General features: G+C 42.8%; 1 protein-coding gene across 2 annotated transcripts in view; it reads right to left on the bottom strand.

Moving 5' to 3' along the window:
* The window catches only part of PIK3R4 (phosphoinositide-3-kinase regulatory subunit 4), a 148,236-nt gene that overhangs the window by 124,199 nt on the left and 3,509 nt on the right, over positions 1 to 20,528 (bottom strand). For both annotated transcript variants that reach the window (XM_069211927.1, XM_069211928.1), the window contains 4 exons: positions 19,128 to 19,903; positions 17,175 to 17,308; positions 12,409 to 12,991; positions 8,699 to 8,833 (listed from right to left, as the gene is read on the bottom strand). In XM_069211927.1, the coding sequence (XP_069068028.1) occupies positions 8,699 to 8,833; positions 12,409 to 12,991; positions 17,175 to 17,308; positions 19,128 to 19,857 (1,582 nt within the window). In that variant the 5' untranslated portion in view covers positions 19,858 to 19,903. The remainder of the gene's footprint in view (positions 1 to 8,698; positions 8,834 to 12,408; positions 12,992 to 17,174; positions 17,309 to 19,127; positions 19,904 to 20,528) is intronic.

Genomic DNA, 20,528 nt, shown 5'->3' with positions numbered 1-20,528 from the left:
GCAGTAGTCTTGAGGTGGTTGACAACTGCCTGGGGCGATCCAACCTTCAACAGCCAGTTGTCGATGTAGGGGAAGACTGCGACCCCTAACCTCCAAAGATGTGCTGCTATTACTGCCATCATTTTAGATGTCACCCAAGAAAGAGTGGTGAGACCAAAGTACAGTGAACTGAAAATGCTCCTGCTTCACTACAAACCACAGGTAGCGTTAGTGTGCATGCTAGATGAATAGCTGTCCTGCGGGCCTCAGGAAAAAATCAAGTGTCCGGTGTTGCAGGCTGCCAAAACCTGAAATAGAGAGGTGGCAGGTCTAAATTGGATGAAGACCAACATCCTTCTCTCGTGGGAGAAAGTAGCAGGAATAACAACCACGCTCTACACCTGACATAGGCACTGTGTCGATAACCCCTTTGGGCAAAAGGGCTTGCACTTCCTCCCATAAGTAAAGCAAGATGGCCCTCCTTCAGTCGCAAGGTGAAGGGCAACGTGTACCCCTTCCATGCTATCTGCAGGACCCACCTGTCTAATGTGATGGTCTTCCAACCAAACAAGGTTCAATGGGCTGGCTTTGCTCCACTGAGGGCATGCTAAAGGGCTTTGGCACGTGGAGCTGCAGGGAGAGCAGAGGACTGAGATGCTTGCAGGCTCTGACCATTTGGCGGTGGGCGCCGCAGCTGAGAAACTGCTGTGCACCTTGCTGGGGCTGATTTGGCTGAGGGTAGGGGATACCTCTGCTGAAGTTGAGAAGGGAACAGTAGGTCTGATGCAGCTGGGAGGCAGGGCAAATATGCCCAGGGAGCGTGCTGTGGTCCTGCTCTCTTGGAAACGCTCAAGAGCGGAATCTACCTTGTCCCCAAACAAGTCCTGTCAAAGAGAATGTCCATAAGGGACAACTAGACACCACCAGAATAACCTGGGGACCATAGCCGCCAGGCGTTGAGGATAATGGCTACGTGGGTGCGAATGGCCCATCAGATGGAATCAAGAGTGCCCAATTCACTAGGAATTGTGAACTTCGCTGCATCACAACAATCATAGATAGCTTGGGTTAGGACAGGGCGGAGGTCTTCTGGTATACACAGGAGGAAAACAGTGAAGAATGCACCATATTCACCAAGAAGTACAGTTTACACAAGGGAGTGAGTGGGGGGCTGTATTTGATTTGCTGTCTGCAGGAAACTGAACTTCTTTGCAGACGTCTCCCCACTTTTTGCCCCCTTTATAACTACTGGATGCTGGATTTCAATTCTGCGTGCTAACCAGACCTCAGTGCCAGTGCTCTTTCCCTTTAAATCCAGACATGTCTGATTGTTTTACAATAAATCTAGATATGTCTGATTGTTTTATAATTGGTACTGGCATTTAGCACCCCTTTAAGTCCCTAGTAAAGGGTATCCCAATTACATAGGGCATGGGTACTAAAGAGTGACCCACACACAAATTGCACACAGACTGCCATCGCAGACTGTGTGTCAGGGTGTAAGCCCTCACTGAAAACACAATATGGCACCCTCATTGTGTGCCATGCCAAAGTAAGTCACTGCATTTATTATATGTAATTCACCCCTACAGCCAGCTTTAAGAGCCCTAAAGGCAGGATGCATTGTAATACATGTGAGGGAATGAGCAGCTATGCCCCATGATGTCTAGTTCTATTGTTAGATACTTCAAGTGAACAGGGAAGCCATCTTAAGGTGTGTACCGGACACTGAAGCCAATGGTGTTTGGTATCAAACACCTGGTCTCAATACTGATGTCAGTACTGGATTTATTATGAAAAGCAAACAGAGGGCACCTGAGAGGTGCCCCTTGAAACTCTACTAGTCTCCTAGTGTGCTGGCTCACTGGCATTGACCTACTTGCCACCATCAATGAGTTTCTGACTCCCTAGAGGTGAGAGTTCTCACTCACAGAGGTCAGGAACAATGACTGCTCTGGCAGGAAGTGTTATCACCTCCTCCAGCAGGATGGCTAGTAAATCTGCATACCAAGGCCACGAACTACAAAGTCCCTGCAGTCTTTGATATGAGACCTTAGCTTCCCCCAGACCTGGGAGAGGCAACCTTCTGCACTGACGCCCATTTGGTGCCAGGTCAGGTGGGAAATTAGCTATGCAGTAGATGTGTTGCACTACCAAGCTAAACACACCCCTAAGGAGAGCTGCCAAGCGGAAGATTAGATATTGAGGAGACGTGGTACACAGTCAGCGTAGTCACACCCTAAGGCTAACTGAAGTGAATACAAAAGGAGAATTCCACCATCTTGTAGATGGTGGAATTAGAACTCTGGGACAGGGCACAGGAAGTGGTCATTTGTGGGGGTGGTTGTGACTCCCAATGGCATGTAGCCCATAGGCTATTACCCTTCACTCCCCTTAGCGCCCCTAAATTTAGTATTTAGGTGACCCTCCTCACATCAGGAAAGCAGATTAGACTACTAGGAACCGAGGAATAAAAAAGAAGGTCCGAAGAGAGCAAAAACTGAAGACCTGAACCAAAGATTAGCACAAAACCCTGCCAGGCTGCTTGCACTTAAACCATCACTGGACCGACTTCACAAAGAGCTGGACATACTCCCCAAAACACTTGGAAGATTGCCCAGCACCTCAACAACCAGGAAAGATCTCCCTTGAAGCAGAGAAGCTGCCCCCCCTGCATCTGCAGGTACCACTCACAAAGTCAGGTACTCTGTCCCATTTGCCATCAGGCTCACCGAGGAAACAATAAGCCAGGAGAAGACTGTTTGGAGTTCAGGTGGTCAGCCCACCAATTCACCAAAGTCTTGAGACGCTGACCCCTCCTTGCACCTATAACTGGGGTATGGATCCCTTGCGCAAACCAAGGCTTGATGGTGGTCCAATCCAGACTCCAACAGCACAAAGGCAGGCCTACCACCGAGGGACGCCAGGATCGACAAGGCCAGCACCAAGAGTGACCCCAGTGCCCTGTTTTCCCTATTCACCTGGTCACAGAGTGAGTCTCTGACCACCGCAACCAATGCCTCAAACCACCCCTGCACCTGAGCCCCACAGCCCGAGTCCGAGAGAGACGATGGTGGCAACAGGGTCTTGAGGCCCTCAAAAGCTGAGCCCACCCTTGGGTATGGCCAGCCTGGAACCCCAGTGGCACCTGCAGTCTCGTTCTGTAGGGACCGAGAACCGCAAGAATCTTCAGGTGCGCGACCCCACCAGACAAAGCACCACTGCACACGAGATGCGCAGCCCAATTTAGACTGGACTGACGGTGTCCCTGCATGCCCAAGACACTGATCCCCCTTTCGGTCTGTCCCCCAGTTCCCACTCGCCAGAGGACCGTTTCCCATTGAAGTTAACGTAGTAACTGACGCTGAATTGCACCAGTGCCTTCCGAGGTGACCTGCTGGTGCTGCCTTGGACATTGTCCCATACTCACCTTAGGTTTAGGGGAACATACCTGTAAATCATTGCTAAGTGACCCTATGCAGTATATGGTTTATTCCCCATTACATTACAGCTCGAAGCCACAGTATGTGTATTTTATTGAGACTTAAAAACTAATAACTCAAAAAGTACTTAACCGATTACAACGGTCAGTGTCTAAATTCATATAAAAATCAGTGTTATTTTTATAAATTGATGCTGGATTTCTTTATTGAGTGTGTGTCTCATTAACTGGCTTTGTGTGTGTGCAAAAAAATGCTTAACACTATCCTCTGATAAGCCTAAACTGCTCGACCACACTACCACAAAAAAAAGAGCGTTAGGGATTATTACTTTTAACCCCGTAAACTAATAAAGGTAGCCCTGGACTATCTGCATAGTGTCCAGTTACACTGGTACACTACATAGATGGCCAGCTTCTTACACTATCACTTTCACAACCACAAGAGTCTGAAATTAAAATTAGTTGTATTGGCACGTTTTCAATGAGGGGAATGCTACTATGGAAGGGTGTGTATTCGCAACATGTGGAAAAGTGGCATCTGAGTTCAGTTCTATATAAAAGACTGTGGGCGTCATTCTGAACCCGGCGGGCGGCGGTTGCCGCCCACCTGGAGGGTACCGCTATTTGGCCGCACCGCGGTCAAAAGACCGCTGGTGCCATTTCAACTTTCCCGCTGGGCCGGCGGGCGCTACCCAAGGTAGCGCCCGCCGGCCCAGCGGGAAGGAGGCCTGCAACACTGAAGCCGGCTCCGAATGGAGCCGGCGGTGTTGCAGGCGTGCGACGGGTGCAGTTGCACCCGTCGCGCTTTTCACTGTCTGCTAGGCAGACAGTGAAAAGCATGCTGGGGCCCTGTTAGGGGGCCCCTGTTAGGGGGCCCCTAGACACCCGTTACCGCCAGCCTCTTCCTGGCGGTGACAACCGCCAGAAACAGGCTGGCGGTAAGGGGGTCAGAATCCCTGGCAGATTCGCCCAGCCGGGGGTAAACCGGCGGGGAACCGCCGGCCCCAGTTTTCTGACCGCGGCTTTACCGCCGCGGTCAGAATGGGCAAGGAAGCACCGCCAGCCTGTTGGCGGTGCTTCCGTCATTCGCGGCCCTGGCGGTCTCTGACCGCCAGGGTCGGAATGACCCCCTGTATGTGTGAGTTTTTAGCTCTAATACAAATGTGTATTCAATCACTGTCGGCAGAATTTTATTAGGGATTTTTCATTTCCAAAAGTGAATCATGTTGTGTTCGCTCAAAGTCTATGTCTTATGGGGGCCCTGGGTGCATCTGAAGCAGCAGAACAGAGACTACATTTAGTGAGCTTTTACAAATGTGATTGCTGGAATCCAGCAGTGGTTCCTTTATGGGTACAAGAGGGGGTGTCGCCCCCCCCCGGTCTGTTTGCCACATAAAAAGTTTCTGTATTGCTGATTCCATCATTTGTTTTTTGCTGCAGTGTGTGGCATGCCCAGGCAAAGAAGTTACATAGGAGGAAGAGGGAGCCTCTGATCCGAGCCTGTCTGCGTATTGATTGGCAGGTGCAGGTTCTCCATGGGGTGAAGGGCGCATGTCGGTTTGGATGAGTCCCTGGCTCTGACCAGCCAGACATGCGCACTTGAACCCTCACCGGGCTCTGCAATGTAGGAGCCCGAGAGATTGTTACCAAAGTCCCCAAGGCTCCAAATGAGCTTTGGCAAACACTGAACCAAGCAATCCTTCTACTGCTGGAGTCATGGGGTGGGACCGGGCCTGAGGTGAGGTGAGATGAGGTCATTCAACTTGCGGCACGCCAGAGTCAGTCCCAACCAGACTGGAGTGGAGTCTGAGCCATGAGCCCTGAGGTACAGATAACCGCTGCAACTGCGTGTTCGGTGCTGAGAGCAAGATCTGACATTGAGTGTAAGTCCTGAGCTCTCCCCAGCTTGCCCTGGTATCTGTCTAGCCTGCTATGTACCCGGATGTACTTCTAACCCATAGTTTGACCCTCTCCTTGAAATCCACGTCCTGCCTTCTTCTGCCCATTGCTTCCTTGCTGGCCCTCCAGATGCCTCCCTACCACACTGACGAGATTGTTTTATTCACAAGATTCTCCTCATGTACATTGAAGCATGCAACACGTGGCGTAGTTCATGTGACAAAATCCCACTTCACAGCGCACACTTGGTGGGACCCTGGCCAGATTTGAGTAACACTGTTGGTTTGTAGTACTGTTTAAATAGTCATGTGATGGTATATTTTGTAGAATCACCACTCCTTCTTCCTTGCAATTAAGTGAATCATTTCAATATGTGCACCCTTTAAAATGGAAGCACCTCAATTCTCCATGTACGTTCAAACACTCAACCTGGCCCAGCTGAAAACCAAAACTAATTGCAAGCGAGGAAGTCTCGGAGTATTAAAAAAATTATTGTGTGCACTTTATTTAGCTGCATGCATCTCAGAGTGGACTTCACTGTGGAAAGCAGCGCCTTATTGACTCATTCACCCTGTCTCTTTCGGTCTCCCCTCCAATGGGAGTAAAACCCTCTCAAGGCTGGATCAGATAGGACACCGCTGGCTTATCCCACTAGGCACAAGCATTAGGCACAAGCATTAAGCACTGTGCAGGCAACCGACAAAGCATCTGTGTGGTGTGTGCGTGGGCAGCTTCATGTCTGCTGCTGTGCATCATCTTTGCCATTTTTGTCTTTTAGTGCCTTATGAACAGTACAAGATGGACGTCATACTTAATGTTTCATTGTGTTGCATTTCAGCGCTTCAATTTTGTGAACGATTACACTGGTTACCCAGTTGTTTTGCACCTAGATCCATCTGCAGCATGGAGGCGGCATCAGGGCGCTAAACAAAAGTGACATCTACCCGTGGAGTGATTTTCAGAAAACAAATAAGCACTGAAAATCCTCTTTCATACTGTGGTGCTAGCATTTGTTTATATTATGACTGGTAACACCGAGAGCTCTTGGAATGAAACATTCTGTAGAACTGGTGTCCCCACACCGATTCCTGTATGTTTTTTGCAAAGTATTTCTCATGCTGTTTTGGGCGAAAAACGCCACACATGTGATGCTTCAGCTTTACTTGAAATTTAGGTGAGGCCGGCAACTTCCATTATCAGTCTTGTCAGTCTTACCATGATATTCACACTGAGGCCCTTAAAAGGAAGTCCTGCTTATTGTTCAAATGGCCATTTAAATTCTATTTGTTTCAGCACTATAAGAGATATTATTGTTGCACTCGTCTGTTAGGGGCAGAGGTGCTTTATTACATACCAAACAGTGTTGACAGTGCAGTATCTATATATCTGGAGGATTTCATGTGTTTTTATCTAGGGGTTGAAGATTTATGTTTTAGTGATGCATTTTTAATTGCGCTACTTGACGTGAAAACTAGCATGCTGTGGCTCAATGCTGACAGGTCACTTGTAGAGAAGTTGGATAGTGTTTTTATCTAGGTTGCATTGTTAGGTCTCCATTTTTGTCCATATCCGGGGTAGAATGCGAGGGTGCTGAAGAGGAAAAAGTTGAAAATGTGCAGATGAATGAGAAATGCAGTGAAAAAGGGCATGCATATTTAACATAAGGCACACATAACTGAAGGCCAATAATCCTTCCACAGGTCTCAATAATATTTAATTCATAGTCTCACAATTTCAGAATTTAAATCATTGTTGTTACTGATTTATCTTAAACAGCTAACAACCATTGACAAAGTCAAAAGCACTTACAGGTATTAGGGTTGTAGGTGTATGTTAGTTGTGTTATATATCTGGATGCACAAACATCTCAGAGAAAAAACTAAATACCAGTTGGGTGTCACAGTATAGAAATCATAGAAATGTATTTTACATGTTCCTTTTTAAGAAAGCCCCCACTTTTTTAATCTCACTTAAAGATCTGTCTGCACATATGTCTACTTCTTCCAATGTTGATGCAGCATGCAGTGCATGACACTGGACAAGCACACACTTTGAAGGGCCTGAAGTTGTTGTGCTGTAAAATTTGCACATTAAAGTAACTGTTGAACATATTAATGCAGAAAGATGAGGCAGAGTTAATATGCTTCGTATTTCAAGATTGTATATTCACACTGGTTTATAAACCTTGCTTTCTCATTAAATTCATTTGCTTTCAAATGCACCATTTGTCAATCTAATTTAAATTTTTTCCTCGCGAGGATGTTCTACCCTGGACCCCACATTTGTCCATTAAGTTTTCTCGCTTTGCTCCCTATATTAAAGTCATACCCAACTTTTACACCCCATCACTTTCAAATGTCACCAGCCACCACTGCTGGAATCTCATACAAATATGTATTTAGTTGGAATGTATTTGGTAGAGTATACAAATGTGCAGGTGTCTGTATGTATGCACTCAGTATGGAATACAGTATTGATGTGTCTTTGACGGTAATATGTTGGGCCGTGTATGGCATATGCATGCACCAGTGCTCCACTGGTGCATATTTGTTTGTGTGCAACAGAAAGCCATGCTTCAGAGTCTGTGAAAATGTCATACTGGTATGAATTCAGTTAGTGAAGAATGTACACATTTCTGAATCTCAAAGGATGTACATTAGATCAGTGAGGAACTGTGTGATGTGGGATGAATACTGCAAGCAGGACGAATGCTCAGCTTTCCAAATATTGTATGGATGCCTATTCACTTGACGATAAAACTTGGTAGATTAGGTAACATTTGGACCCTGCCCGGTTGTGTGCTAACACATTAATATACTATACATGTATGTATTCTTTTTTGTTATTTTTCACATGTGTGCATAGCTGGTTGTCTTTTGTTAAGTCAATGGACCACACTGAGCATGTCATATTTAACTGATATTGGCTGACCATGACTTCCTTTATTCTTTGCCCATCTAAATTATTGTTTCAATCCAGAACTCATTCACTCTTTTTCTCTCAAATGTAAAGGTTACCTTTAATAATTGTGAAGCTCACTCGTGTAATTAAGTGGGTTCCATATGAGTGTCAAGGTTGGTGAAATTTGATCTAGACAATACTGAGTTATTTCATTTTTATGTATTCTCTAGAAGAGCCAGTGGTAATGAAAAGGGTTCAACTGGCCTGAAAAAGACGTTTTAATCTATTAAATCCTTGACCAATGTTACCCAGCTTCTGGATGCACAAGTGCCTATCTATGACAACAATTCAAACTTTGGGAGACTTTGATAAAAACAAATGTCAAAGTTATACGCAACAACATAATTTTGAAATTCCCTGTGGAAAGTACAGCTCAATCAAGCCTGAATAATAAATCAAATGCTGTGATAGTAATACCTGTGTCATAGTTTCCACTGAGGAGTGAAACTTCGTCCATTTCTTCACTGCTTGGATCATTTTCCATACTAAGGTTTTTTAGCTGCACTAGTTCTAAAAATGTAAGTGCAGTTTCCGCAAGCATGGCTATGTTTTCTGAAAGAGGAAAAAAACATTATAAGAAACTGCCAAATCGTTCACAATTACAAGTTTTGCAATATATTTTTCATTGTACCTGATAGAATCATTTACTGACTTAGTCTAACACATTTTCATGTAAACAGAGTTTAATGCTTTCAAACTTATTCCACACTTTCACAGTCCGTGAGGTGGTGCAATCAGCACTGCAAAAAGGAACGTTAGCATTTACTCATGTCACTTATCGCTATAAACAAACGAACAGTAGAACTGAAGATGCAGGACAATAATCATCAATAGTCTACGGTACCTCATAGTATAAAAACCTCCTCCAAAAAGGTCCACGTGAGAGCACACATCTATCTCTTGTAGTCAGGAATGGAGGTGTCAATTAATCCAGAGCTGCTTAGCACTGCTACGCACATGGAGCAGTCATTTAATTATTGAGGGAAGTGTGTCCCAAGCCCCTGCCATCATCTTTATAATATCTGTCCCTCAACACAGAGACGAGCTGTAAGCTTAGGTCTCCAGCATGACATCAGGCCCATTGCCGAAGACGTTTTGGGCTGAACATTATTTTGTGTTTTATCAAGTTTAAGCTGAGTGTGAGAATCAGTTACTATGTACATCAAGGTCCAGCACTCCCTTCCTGTTAAAAAGTACCCATACTCCGTGGTGGTAGTCCAGTGCTTGAGGCTTGGACCTACTCAACATCTGTACTGACAAACTTGTAGAAAAGAATTAAGGCCCTCATTACGAGTTTGGCGGGTGGTGGAGGCCTCCGGCAAAACCCTTACAGCCACCTGACCGACAGTGCAGCCAGAACACCGCCGGCCCTATTACGAGTTCACCGCAGGGCCGGCGGGTGGAAACAGTGTTTTCCCCCGCCGGCCCTGTGGTGAACAGGGCCTTAACAGTGCAATCGAGCTGGCGGCAATGTGGTGGTGCGAGGGGTGCAGCAGCACCCATTGCACTTTTCACTGCCCGTAATTCGGGCAGTAGAAAGCGCGACAGGGCTGTCCACGGGGGCCCCTGCACTGCCCATGCCAAGTGCATGGGCAGCGTAAGGCCCGGCACCCTCTTTCTGCCAGCCTTTGCATGGCAGGGCTACCGCCATGCAAAGGATGGCAGAAAGGGGATTAGTAATCCCCAGGGCAGTGCTGCCCTGGCAGACTGAGACCGCTGAGACTGCCAGGCTGTCGGCAACCTGGCGGTGTCAGAGGTCTGACCGTGGTGGTTCCGCCATGGTCGTAACGTGGAGGCCGGACCCGTGCTTTGGCAGCGGTCTGACCTCCACCCCGGCCCTGGCGCTCTCATGACCTACAGGGTCGTAATCAGACCCTAAATGTATCTACCCTTGTATTTATAAAGAAATTCAAAGTTGTTGTAGTCTCTTTGTAATAGGTGGTTTATTTTATGGTTGGATCACCTGGTCTCCAACATATGCTTTTTTTATCAAGTAGTTGTACATGTATTGTTCGTACGCTGTGGGAAAGTGACATGTGTTTCGCCCCCTAAGCAGCTTGATGGACTGAGGCTTTTTCAAGGCTGCAAGAATAGAAATGTTGTGATTGATGGTAAGTTGCTAGGTCTCTTTATGCAGTTGTGTCCACCACCATCCGTGAGGTGAGAGGATAAGATATATGTCAGCAATTAGAAAAGGTGGTGAGATTTATATAAACGTTCTGATCTTGTGTAAGGTCCATCTTGGTTAGTAGGTGATATTTCCTGTCTATGTGCATATTAGCTCAGGTTTACTGACTTTATAAAGTTTTTCATAAAGTTTTAGTCACATCAAGTTGGTCTTGCGATTTGTGACTAGATCGCTAGAAAATTCATGTCATGTTAGGTACTGACATGCAACTCTTAACTTGCCACTTTAGTTAGTGTGAGTGTTGTCACATAAAACTTTACAAAGTCAGTAAACCTGAATTAATATGCATGTGGACTCTCACTTGTGTGCAACTTTCCCATCCAGGTGTTGCTCTCTCCCTCCACTTTGCCCTTCGTCCATCCACTTAGATTTATTTTTTCACCCATGGACCCTACTCGTTGCTTCCTCAAACATGCTCCTCCATTGCTCTCTAGCCCCTTGTAGTCCTTTCTTTTTATATATAAATTTCCAATTTGAGGAAAAGCCATGAATTGCTATTGGCCCCTCTACCTCTACCTTAAAAAATGGTTTCACTCTATTTGCATTTTCGTTTCCCTTTTTTTTTATTAACTGAACCTTGTTAAACTGGTAAACAAAAAAGGCACCAGCATCATTTTGCAGGCGTGCATAGACCTCCGTGCATGACGCTGCCAACGCCTGTATAACTGTGCATTCTTTTTTACTTTGTCAATTGCTGTACATCATCGGCAAAAAACGTTTTTTGTTGATGCTGAACAGAACTGCTAAACAGCACTGGCTAAGGCAACAAATGCAAAACACAAGACCGATTGGCTTCTCCAATGCTTGTTGGATTCGTCTTGTATAAAGGGCAGTTTCAAAGAATTTCAAGCTACTGCAATTTACGGTTTATATTCTTTGCAATTTATGTGGCAAACATGTTAGGTATTTCATGACAGCACATCTAGTCAACGATCATAATAAGAAACGCCAGCTAGGTTTGCAAACCAAACATTCCAACATGCACAAGAAATGACAGTATTTAGGTAGTGTCAGTCTTCAAATGCAGTAGCAGCCTCTATGAGACCTAGTGCTATAATACAAAAATGAGTCTGAATAGCTGACCTATTCACCCCTGAGAGTGAAGACCTAAAGGCTGCTCAGCACTATTTATTCACTGAAGAGTACTATCCATTCTATTGTGGGGGTACCAAATATACTATCTCCTATTTACTTTTCAGCTGTACCACCCTATTAGGTTGAAGCTGAAATCGGGTTAACTACTCAAGAGCGAGCACTACTATTTCTACCATCCATTTTTTATCTAACTCCACTTCCCTAAACATGACCACTGATCTACACAAATTGCTATGTTTTCTACATGTAGAATGTTCCTGGGTCTAATCATTAGGGCATAATAAATGAAAGTATTGTCAAGCTGATGTTCTGGATATTTAGAGAGTAATTTCAGAAGACCGAAAGAATAAGTCAGCTGTATTAGATGAGGATGGGAGAAGCTTAAACTCGTCACCTGAAAACAGAGTTTGTTCCTTGACAGAGGTCCACTTAGCCTTTGGTCCTTCAGAGATTGATAAAATAGATACCCATTTCATGGTATAACCACTGCGCCTAGTAATGGGCTGAGACACCTATACCAATGTATGAAGCCCTATATAAATAAAAAGCAATAAGAAGCGATAAAGGCAATCATGTATTTAATTTACAGCTATGTAATGTTGCAAGTAGAATCCTGGAAGTATTACTGTGATATATTTTCACATAATCTCCCTTAGTTAATTATGCTAGCATTGTATCCAAAATGATGTAACTGGATATAATTAATTGGGGTTCAAATGAACAATGTTAACAAGCTGAAATAATATATTATGTCTTAGTCTTCCTTTAGTTGATCCTCCCCGCTGTTCTGAAACTTTATCACAGATTATTGTAATGCTGAACCCCGGCACATTTACATTCTTACCAGCATATGCCAGACGGACAATGGTGGCCTCATCCTGTGCCAAATGTGCAATACCAGGCAAAATGTACTCTGGGTAGATGTTGATATCATTGCGTGGGACTTCCTTAACCAGGGCTAGAACTTTTGTAAGAGTCCTCACTGCTTCTGCTCTCACCCGGGGTTCGGTGTCGTTGCTGAAATGTAAAAGGTAGGGTGTAATGCGATCCAGTAAAATGTCAACACTCATTCGTGGTGCCAAATGGAGAACGAGTTCCAATGCAGCGAGCTTGGAATCACAGCACTTAAGTGTCTGCAAACACGATGTAATAACTGACACCAGAATGAGGAGCCCATTTTCCTTAGTATCGCCCTCAAGTTTCTCAGACTGATCATCACCACAGAGGTTGTGGATGATGTTGTCCAAGTCCTTGCGGATGACAAGGATTCGTTCATCTGCCAGCAGAAAGGTCTCCTTGGCAAACTGAGCCATATAGGGCTGCAAGAAGCTGTAGAAGATATCTGGGAAGGCATTCCCCCTCTGCTGTTTCAGGTAATCTTCAGCGTCCATTCGCTTCTCTGGCTCACGCTGGATCATTTGCGAAACCTCAGAAATTAATAGGGAGAAAAAGCAGATATTTCACATCTCCATGAGGCAAAATGAATGTTTCAGCAAATAAACTGAGTAGAATGGTGCTTTTTTATTGTGCCCCTTGAAAATATTGTGGCATCCCGATACAGACCAACAACACAAGTGCTATAGGATATAACACAACAATTAATGGAGCGTAAAGGGCAGAGGATCTGTAGTGGAAAAAATCTCTGAAGACCTTGCTCAATTTCAGGTGGTAAAAATTACTCTAAGATTTAATATTTTTAGGGGAAGATTTATCAGGGAGGATCCCGATCCAGTTGGGTTAATGATTTGAGCTATGATTTATGAGGAAGCACGATGACTAAGAGCCAGAAATAAATCAGGAAAGTATTTGTTATTTGGGTCCCAAATAACTGATAACCTTCTCAATTAAGTGTAAAGACATTACAATCCTACTGTGAGCACTGGAAGGTATTTTAATGTATCTGATGAGAGAGCCCATCAGCCACTTTCATCACAGTAAACAATGCTTCATCCTGCATTATTCATAATCACCAAACAGCTTGAACTAAATAATAGCCATTGTCCCCGAACCTAGATAAAATTGTAGTATTATTCACTGCAGCCTATCCTAACCCCCCAGCCTACCCATTCCAAGAAAGGCCAAAACATTCACTGCAAAGTTTTTTATTATAAGCTCTCTGACAATGGAGATGCCCCCATTTTGGAACCATATTAATTAACAAAGTTAAAACTAAATAAAAATAAAATAACAATGGTTGTGAAATAACAGGAAGTATATTAACTAATTAAACTGTCCTAAGTGGAAGTACAAGGGCACACATGCTTTCACATAAGTTGATGCTAAGGAGTGATAGTTCCCTTTCACACTAGAGGTCTTCACCCAATTGAAGACACTTTCATGAACATACAGAACAAGTTCAAGGATTTTGCAGTCCCAATCCCTCTAGATTTGCAGCAGAGTTTTGAATCAGTGCTGCTAATACTGGATGGCTGCAGAGCACTGCACACGAGTAGAAAGAGATTTCAAGTAAACAGTAAGCAAGGCTGAGCACTTACCTAGATTCACTTACTAGCACTGCTTGGGGAACCACTGGGTTAGAGGAAACAGAGCTGGGGAAAGTCGAAAGTGTAGTAGACAGACTTCTGAGGCAACAGTTTTCCAAGAGGTGGAGGCCTAGGCTTAGAACCAGCACTAACTGTTCTGCCCTGTTATTTGAAAGGGAGCCACCTAAGGAAGCCGAAGCTTTTGTCAAGAGAATCACCAAGAACTATACAAGGAAGTTAGTAGTGATGGAAAGGAGCAGTCAGAAAGGGTCTCGAGGAGTGCAGGCACTACACAGCATCAATGCAACAATCAGGCAGCTTTAAGCACAGTAACCTGGAATAATGAAAAAAAGGCTATCGAAGATGTATAATTTTCCTCACCAACAAACACTTATTTCTCTACTCCTGGTAGTCTATTGGGAAGCCACTCCACCTTACCTCATTTCCTACTCACTTCAGAATTACCAAAAAATATTCTTCATTTTTGCTGTACTAACTGCTGAATGTGTACTGTTCATATACAGGTATTTACATTCTGGTGTGTGTTGCGAAAGCAGACTTTTCTTTCACACTACCTGTACCCTAGTAAGACGGTCACATAATTCACTTTACAATTCTTACTCTGACTGCACATTAAAAAGAGTTTCTAAACACCAACCCCCATGTTAGTAAAGCAGCAATTTGTCAGAAGACACTTGATCTCTATCTTTGAAGCTCAGCAAATGTGACAAGATGAATGCAGAATTTAAAACTATCGTTACTTAACAGTTGGACGTTTGCGACCCACAAAAAAAAAAAAAAGAAAAAAAAAAACACGGTTCACAACCCTCCTGTGGGTCGCAGCCTACAGTTTGCGAAACACTGGGTTAAACATTTAAGAGGAGGGCATTCTAAAGAAAATGCAAAATGGCAACCTAAAAGAAAGGTGGAGGAGAAACAATCAAATAATTGGTAAGCTGCGAGAAAATACCCTGATAGGGTTGATGAAAGCATTGATTGTGATTGAGAATCTTTTTGTGAAATGCTGAGTAGCCACAATGCATTGTTCCGCCCTCCCCCTTCAGGGCTCTTCCACCTTCTAAGAAATATCAATACACTTTGGATATTGGATTTAATTCTGTTTGTGTCGATTCTGCCTCACCTCTGTAGTAAAACAATTTGTCCCGAAGATATATTATGAGCGACGCAAAGCTACAAGATTACTATCTAATGTGTTACAGGTAGACTTTGTCTGAATCCTAATGCACTGTGTAATGATGTGACATTTTTACGGACTGCATGAAACAATCTGGCATTACAATGCAAATTCATATGATGAATGGCTATCTGCAGTTTAAAGCACCTAACAAACGAATTAAAAAAAAAAATTAAATGAGTTGTATCCTCAATCTCAGCAATCTACTTAAAATCTATGCCAACAAGATCACTAACGGCAGAGAAGGTGAATCCAATATCGGTGCTACATTAAGCTACAGAGTACTGAACTTGAGAAGACTAATGTTTAGAATGACATTTACAAGAAACATTTATTCATAGCTCTCCCTCCTGTCTTCAGCTTCTCACTGGATGCTATAGTTAGGGATTCTTTAGACATCACCCACCTCCCAGTTCCTTATTTTTCAGCTTCAGGCAGGACGTCAGGGAACAAAAAAACAAAAAGAATCCACCTAGAAGCTTCAGCGCTCTTTCATGCTCAGTTCCTTTATCCATGATCAAATCCAATGACTAAATTATGCCTCAAAGTACTTTGGGAAGGCAAACATCATCAACGCTATATAAAATGCAGAGTGTCTATAACACAAAGTGTTACCTAATATGCAAAAACTCAGGTGGAACATCTAAGATCACATTTTATTACCAGGCTGGCCCGTAAAGAAGTTTAAGGAAAGGAACAACATCCATCAAGAGCATGGAGTCAAACAGTGCTTGAAGGCTATGGTGCAAAAAGAAATTATTTTTAAGTTACACTAGAATTTCTTGAAATAGATCTAATTCTAATTAATCATGTCAATCCTGGAGCCTTAAGAGGCCAATTCAGGAATTGTGGTGGGAAAACAAGACATGTCATGTTCTGCAGGATGGCTTCCCTATTTGACTGGAAGGGAATGTTTTCTAACGATGACATAGCTGATTTTCAAGTTAGGGTCTTGGCTCCAATCTGGACTTCGGCACTTGAGCCAGTATATAATACTGGGCAAAACACTTCACCTCCTTATGCACAGGATATTGCGTCATACATGTGAAATCAACCCACAGCTCAAAGGTCAACTGCAGGTGTCTTGATCTAAGCGTCTGTAGAACCCACAGTACACAACACTTCAATGCTCATGCTCCTTTGATGTGAATAGGGTGAAAGTTACATGTATCATTACAGGAGAGTTCTGTCTGACCCACGTCACTACAGAAATAGCATCTACAATATGAAGTGGAGAAAAATATTGAACTGAAAGCCAGAGAATGCAGACCTTTCAGAAACCAGATAAAAGAGTCTGTGGATAATATTCAAATTAACCCTGCTGATACGATTATGGAGAATGTTAGCATTCTTTTTTCTCTTTCAGTAGAAAGCAAAGGATCTACCAATGATATTAAGAATGACTTAAAGCTAAAACAAATGCTATGTCACTAAAATGATTTGTGTTGCCAATAAAGTACAAAGAGTAAGCAGTTCATGGCAAGTCCAATCACATGTAGAATAAATTACACTACAAACAGATCCTCACACACTCTCTTGAAAGCACCTCATAAGACGAAAAGCAATTGTCTTGTATCAATACCCTAAACCTAATTCTATCGTTTCACCATCTTAAACATAACTCACTGACTTTTTTCCATTCACACAATTCAACAAGAAGCTTAGGCGGTAAGCCTACAAAAAAACGAGCTCTTCGATCCTTCTACAACAATATCTGAATAGTTTAGCACCCTTGAAGTTTACTGTGGTGCAACAAGGGACTGAAATTAGCTGGGTATTGTAAGGTTTGTATCCGTAAATATCATTACGATGGATAAAATAAATTACCCTATTTTTGTTTTCTCAATAGTAAGGAATACATTCTGTAAAAGGGAGAAAATGATTAAACAAATGGAGATAAAAATAGATGTACAAAGCAAAAAACACACTTACCAGACTTCTGATGCTACGGTCTTCAATTTTGTTTAACACCTGTTCGGGAGAGAAATCCCCTTCTCTGTACGCTAAGAGCTGGGACAGATCAAATAAAGGGACTCCTTCAGTAAACAGCTCTGCTATGACACAACCTGAAATACAAAAGAAAAATCTGAGGTTTTACCTCTGTTCTCTATTTCATGCTCATGCACCAATCAATGAGTAATTACTTTATTTAATTGGGGGACAGAGAAGACTCCACATCCTTTACTATCATTTAGGATGGATTTGTGCAGCTTATGTAATAAAACTGAACACTTAAAGGGTCATTAAAAATATTCCACACAAAGAAAAGCAGAAAGAGGGGCAAGGGAGGCAAGGTGCATTAAGGGTGAGGATAGTGAGATAAGGATGTCAAAAGCGAGTAATTTGGTCCTTTTTACAACATACAATCCATGTACGCATGAATTTCAAATAAGAATACACACTTGATAAAAGTCAATGGCCAGTCTTAGTAAAGGTCCACCTGATAGGGCGCCATAAAACAAATGTTACATTACTGGCAGCAGGTGAGAAAGAGTTAAAAACACAAGAGAATGAACACATTCTGTTTCTAACATGAAGTCAAGCTACAGTATTTTGTGTTACCTAAAGCATAATACTACAATAAAAATACGTAAAAGTCTTTCTGTGCTAGCAAGTATAAGAAAGTGTAAACACAAAACATGCGAACAAGAGAATTGCTAATGTTGAAAAATCAGGATTCCCACTGGACAACAGTAAAGTTCATTATAAGCTTCAGAGTCACTGCAATCACTGGATAAAAAAGCAGTCTTGTCTCTCCTCTCCTTTTAAAAATAAAGTGTGGTCATGTTAGGCAGATAACATGTACAAGGTGAGTCACAACGGATATCAGCATTGTAAGCAAGTGAAAAAGGCAACACTCCATTTAAAGATACTTGCTAAATGATGAGTGATAAAGCAAAATGTCCACATTTTCAAAATACACAGAGATTATGTTCTCAATTGATTAAGCTTCCAATGGGGTCAAGACGATCTCAAGAAATCTAACACTCCTTCTTAAACTCTAGCCCGCGGAAAGACTCACAAAATGTCCAAATCCAGACCTAGAATAACTGCACCAATTCACTGAACAGAAAGAAATCAAAACCTAGTTCATGCAACTGATGATTACTTATGTTTCAAGCAAATAAAAGAGTTCATATTAATGGCAATCAACCCAACAAGAACAACTTGTTAAACGTACAATATGTGTGGGAATGAGACACCCGTCTCCATCAACACCTTTAATGACAGAGCTGCCTTCATTCTGCTTTGCAAATGGAATTAAAGGGCCCAGTACTTTAATTTCCTAATGTTTATAGCATTCGGAGTACAAAACGTACTAGAACAGCTGTTCCCATGGATGTCACATTCTCAACTGTCACTGGCAAACACACTCAAGATCTTCTAGAATGCTCAAATTCAAATACAATCAGTGACAATTCTGGCTCCAATTAATTTAACATGAAAAAAGATAACACAATGATGTTTAACAGGAAACTGATTGCTAACTGTAAAGTTGTGATGTGCTTGCGGGATATGGCTGTTGTGTGCAAATTGGCTAGTGGAAACTAGCAAACGAAAGTTTACTGGAAACAGAAATATGTGGTAGCTGAGAATGATTGCTTTCTGGCAACAGGGCACTAGGAAAACTGTGAGGTTACTGGGAACCAACAACCATGTGTGGTTGTGCCAGGTTGAAAATTCGATGTGCCTTATCAGGAGAACCTGGAAAGGTAATCTACCCACATACCACTTACATTCTCTATTGAAGATCAGTGAGTTATAGTGGTCAGTGCAGTGTCTGGGAGTAGAGATCAATGTTCTAAGCAAGACAACCTACATTTTTAAGCGAGGCTTATAAAATAGCCATTTAACACAATATGTTTTTGTTCAAGGGTAGAATACCTGCGGAGAAGATGTCCATTGCACGTTTCAAATCTCCCCTACTCTGTTGACTGTTGTTTACCAAGTCGACCAGTGGAGTTGATGCATCTTTCAGTGACTCAAGGTCAGTGGCAAACATGCTACCCTCTACAAAACGCTCAGGGGCAATATAACAAGTCCTTCGGCGGGAAGTGTCAAAGAAATAATTAAAGTCTGCTGGATTATCTTCAGGGAGATAGGTTGGTTTAAAACTGGCAAAATCAGTTAGAAGAACCCAGTTCCAACTTGTCACCATCACATTTTCGGTCTTGATGTCTCCGTGACGAACGCCGGATTTGTGGGCTTGGTCCACAGCTGTCAATATTTGGAATGCCAGCCACCTCTTTTCAATGTTGTTAAGGAAGGGGCGGGTGCTGATTCGGTCGTAAAGATTGTCTCTCACATACTGCCGAAACAACATTGCAGCTTTTTCAGACAAGGTGCTCTTCTGGAATGGCAGGCAGTTCTGGGCAGAGCACAGCCTTATTTTTATCTCTTCAACCTCTTGCTTGTACCTGGGGAGTGGTAAAGATGGGTCCTGGATTGCAAACACTTTCACAGTTACAAGACCTTCTCTATGCTTGGCTCGTGCTACTTTGAAAAAGCGAGTACTCCCAAGACTTTTGTCATACTCAAAGTCATGTATATCAGAGAAGTAGCTGTCAACAGAGAGGATTTGAGACGGCGCAATCCCAGCCAACTGGTTCCCCATGGCGGCAGCAAGTATCTACTATGTAGTAAAGATTAAATAACTACACCTGGAACACACACAAAAATAAAAATTAGTTAGTGCAGTAAGGCAAACATGTTCAACATTATCACATTTATTGACTGGGCGAGAAATACAAAATATCCAGTGGACCTATTTGTGAACACAAACTAGAAATACTAAATGAACATTTGTTTTGGTTGGAATAATTTCTGATCTAACAATCTCGCAGGCCCTGATATTAAATCCTATACAGCCACAAAGGGATGAGCCACTAGAAAGCCAAAAGAAAGGAAAACTACTAATAAGTACTTATTAAGTTTATTTCACTCAGCTTTATGTTAATACTGAATGTCTAATGTGTCTCAGAGGCACATTCTATAATGTTGTGTGGTTAGTTCTTCAAGAAGAACTCTCTTAAATTCTAAATTATAGTCTAATAATGTTTCATTATCTGAGGTCATCAAACAAAAGGCATAGTTTAAGATTTGCTAATATGAAGTGTGTTTGGAGTGGTGGTGGTGGGGAGTGATTTTAACTAAAAGAAGTTCCCAAATCAACTTAAGTTAGAGAAAACACCAATTGAATTAAGTAGCATCCTTCCGTTCGAAGCAGTGAAAACAAGAAACCAGCAAATGAATACAGCCTCCATACATAATTCAGTCTAAATGAAA

The sequence above is a fragment of the Pleurodeles waltl genome, chromosome 10 (genome assembly GCF_031143425.1).
Source record: "Pleurodeles waltl isolate 20211129_DDA chromosome 10, aPleWal1.hap1.20221129, whole genome shotgun sequence".
Lineage (NCBI taxonomy): Eukaryota > Metazoa > Chordata > Amphibia > Caudata > Salamandridae > Pleurodeles > Pleurodeles waltl.
Note: the sequence above shows the minus strand (reverse complement) of the source record. Positions and strands in the feature narration are given on the sequence as shown.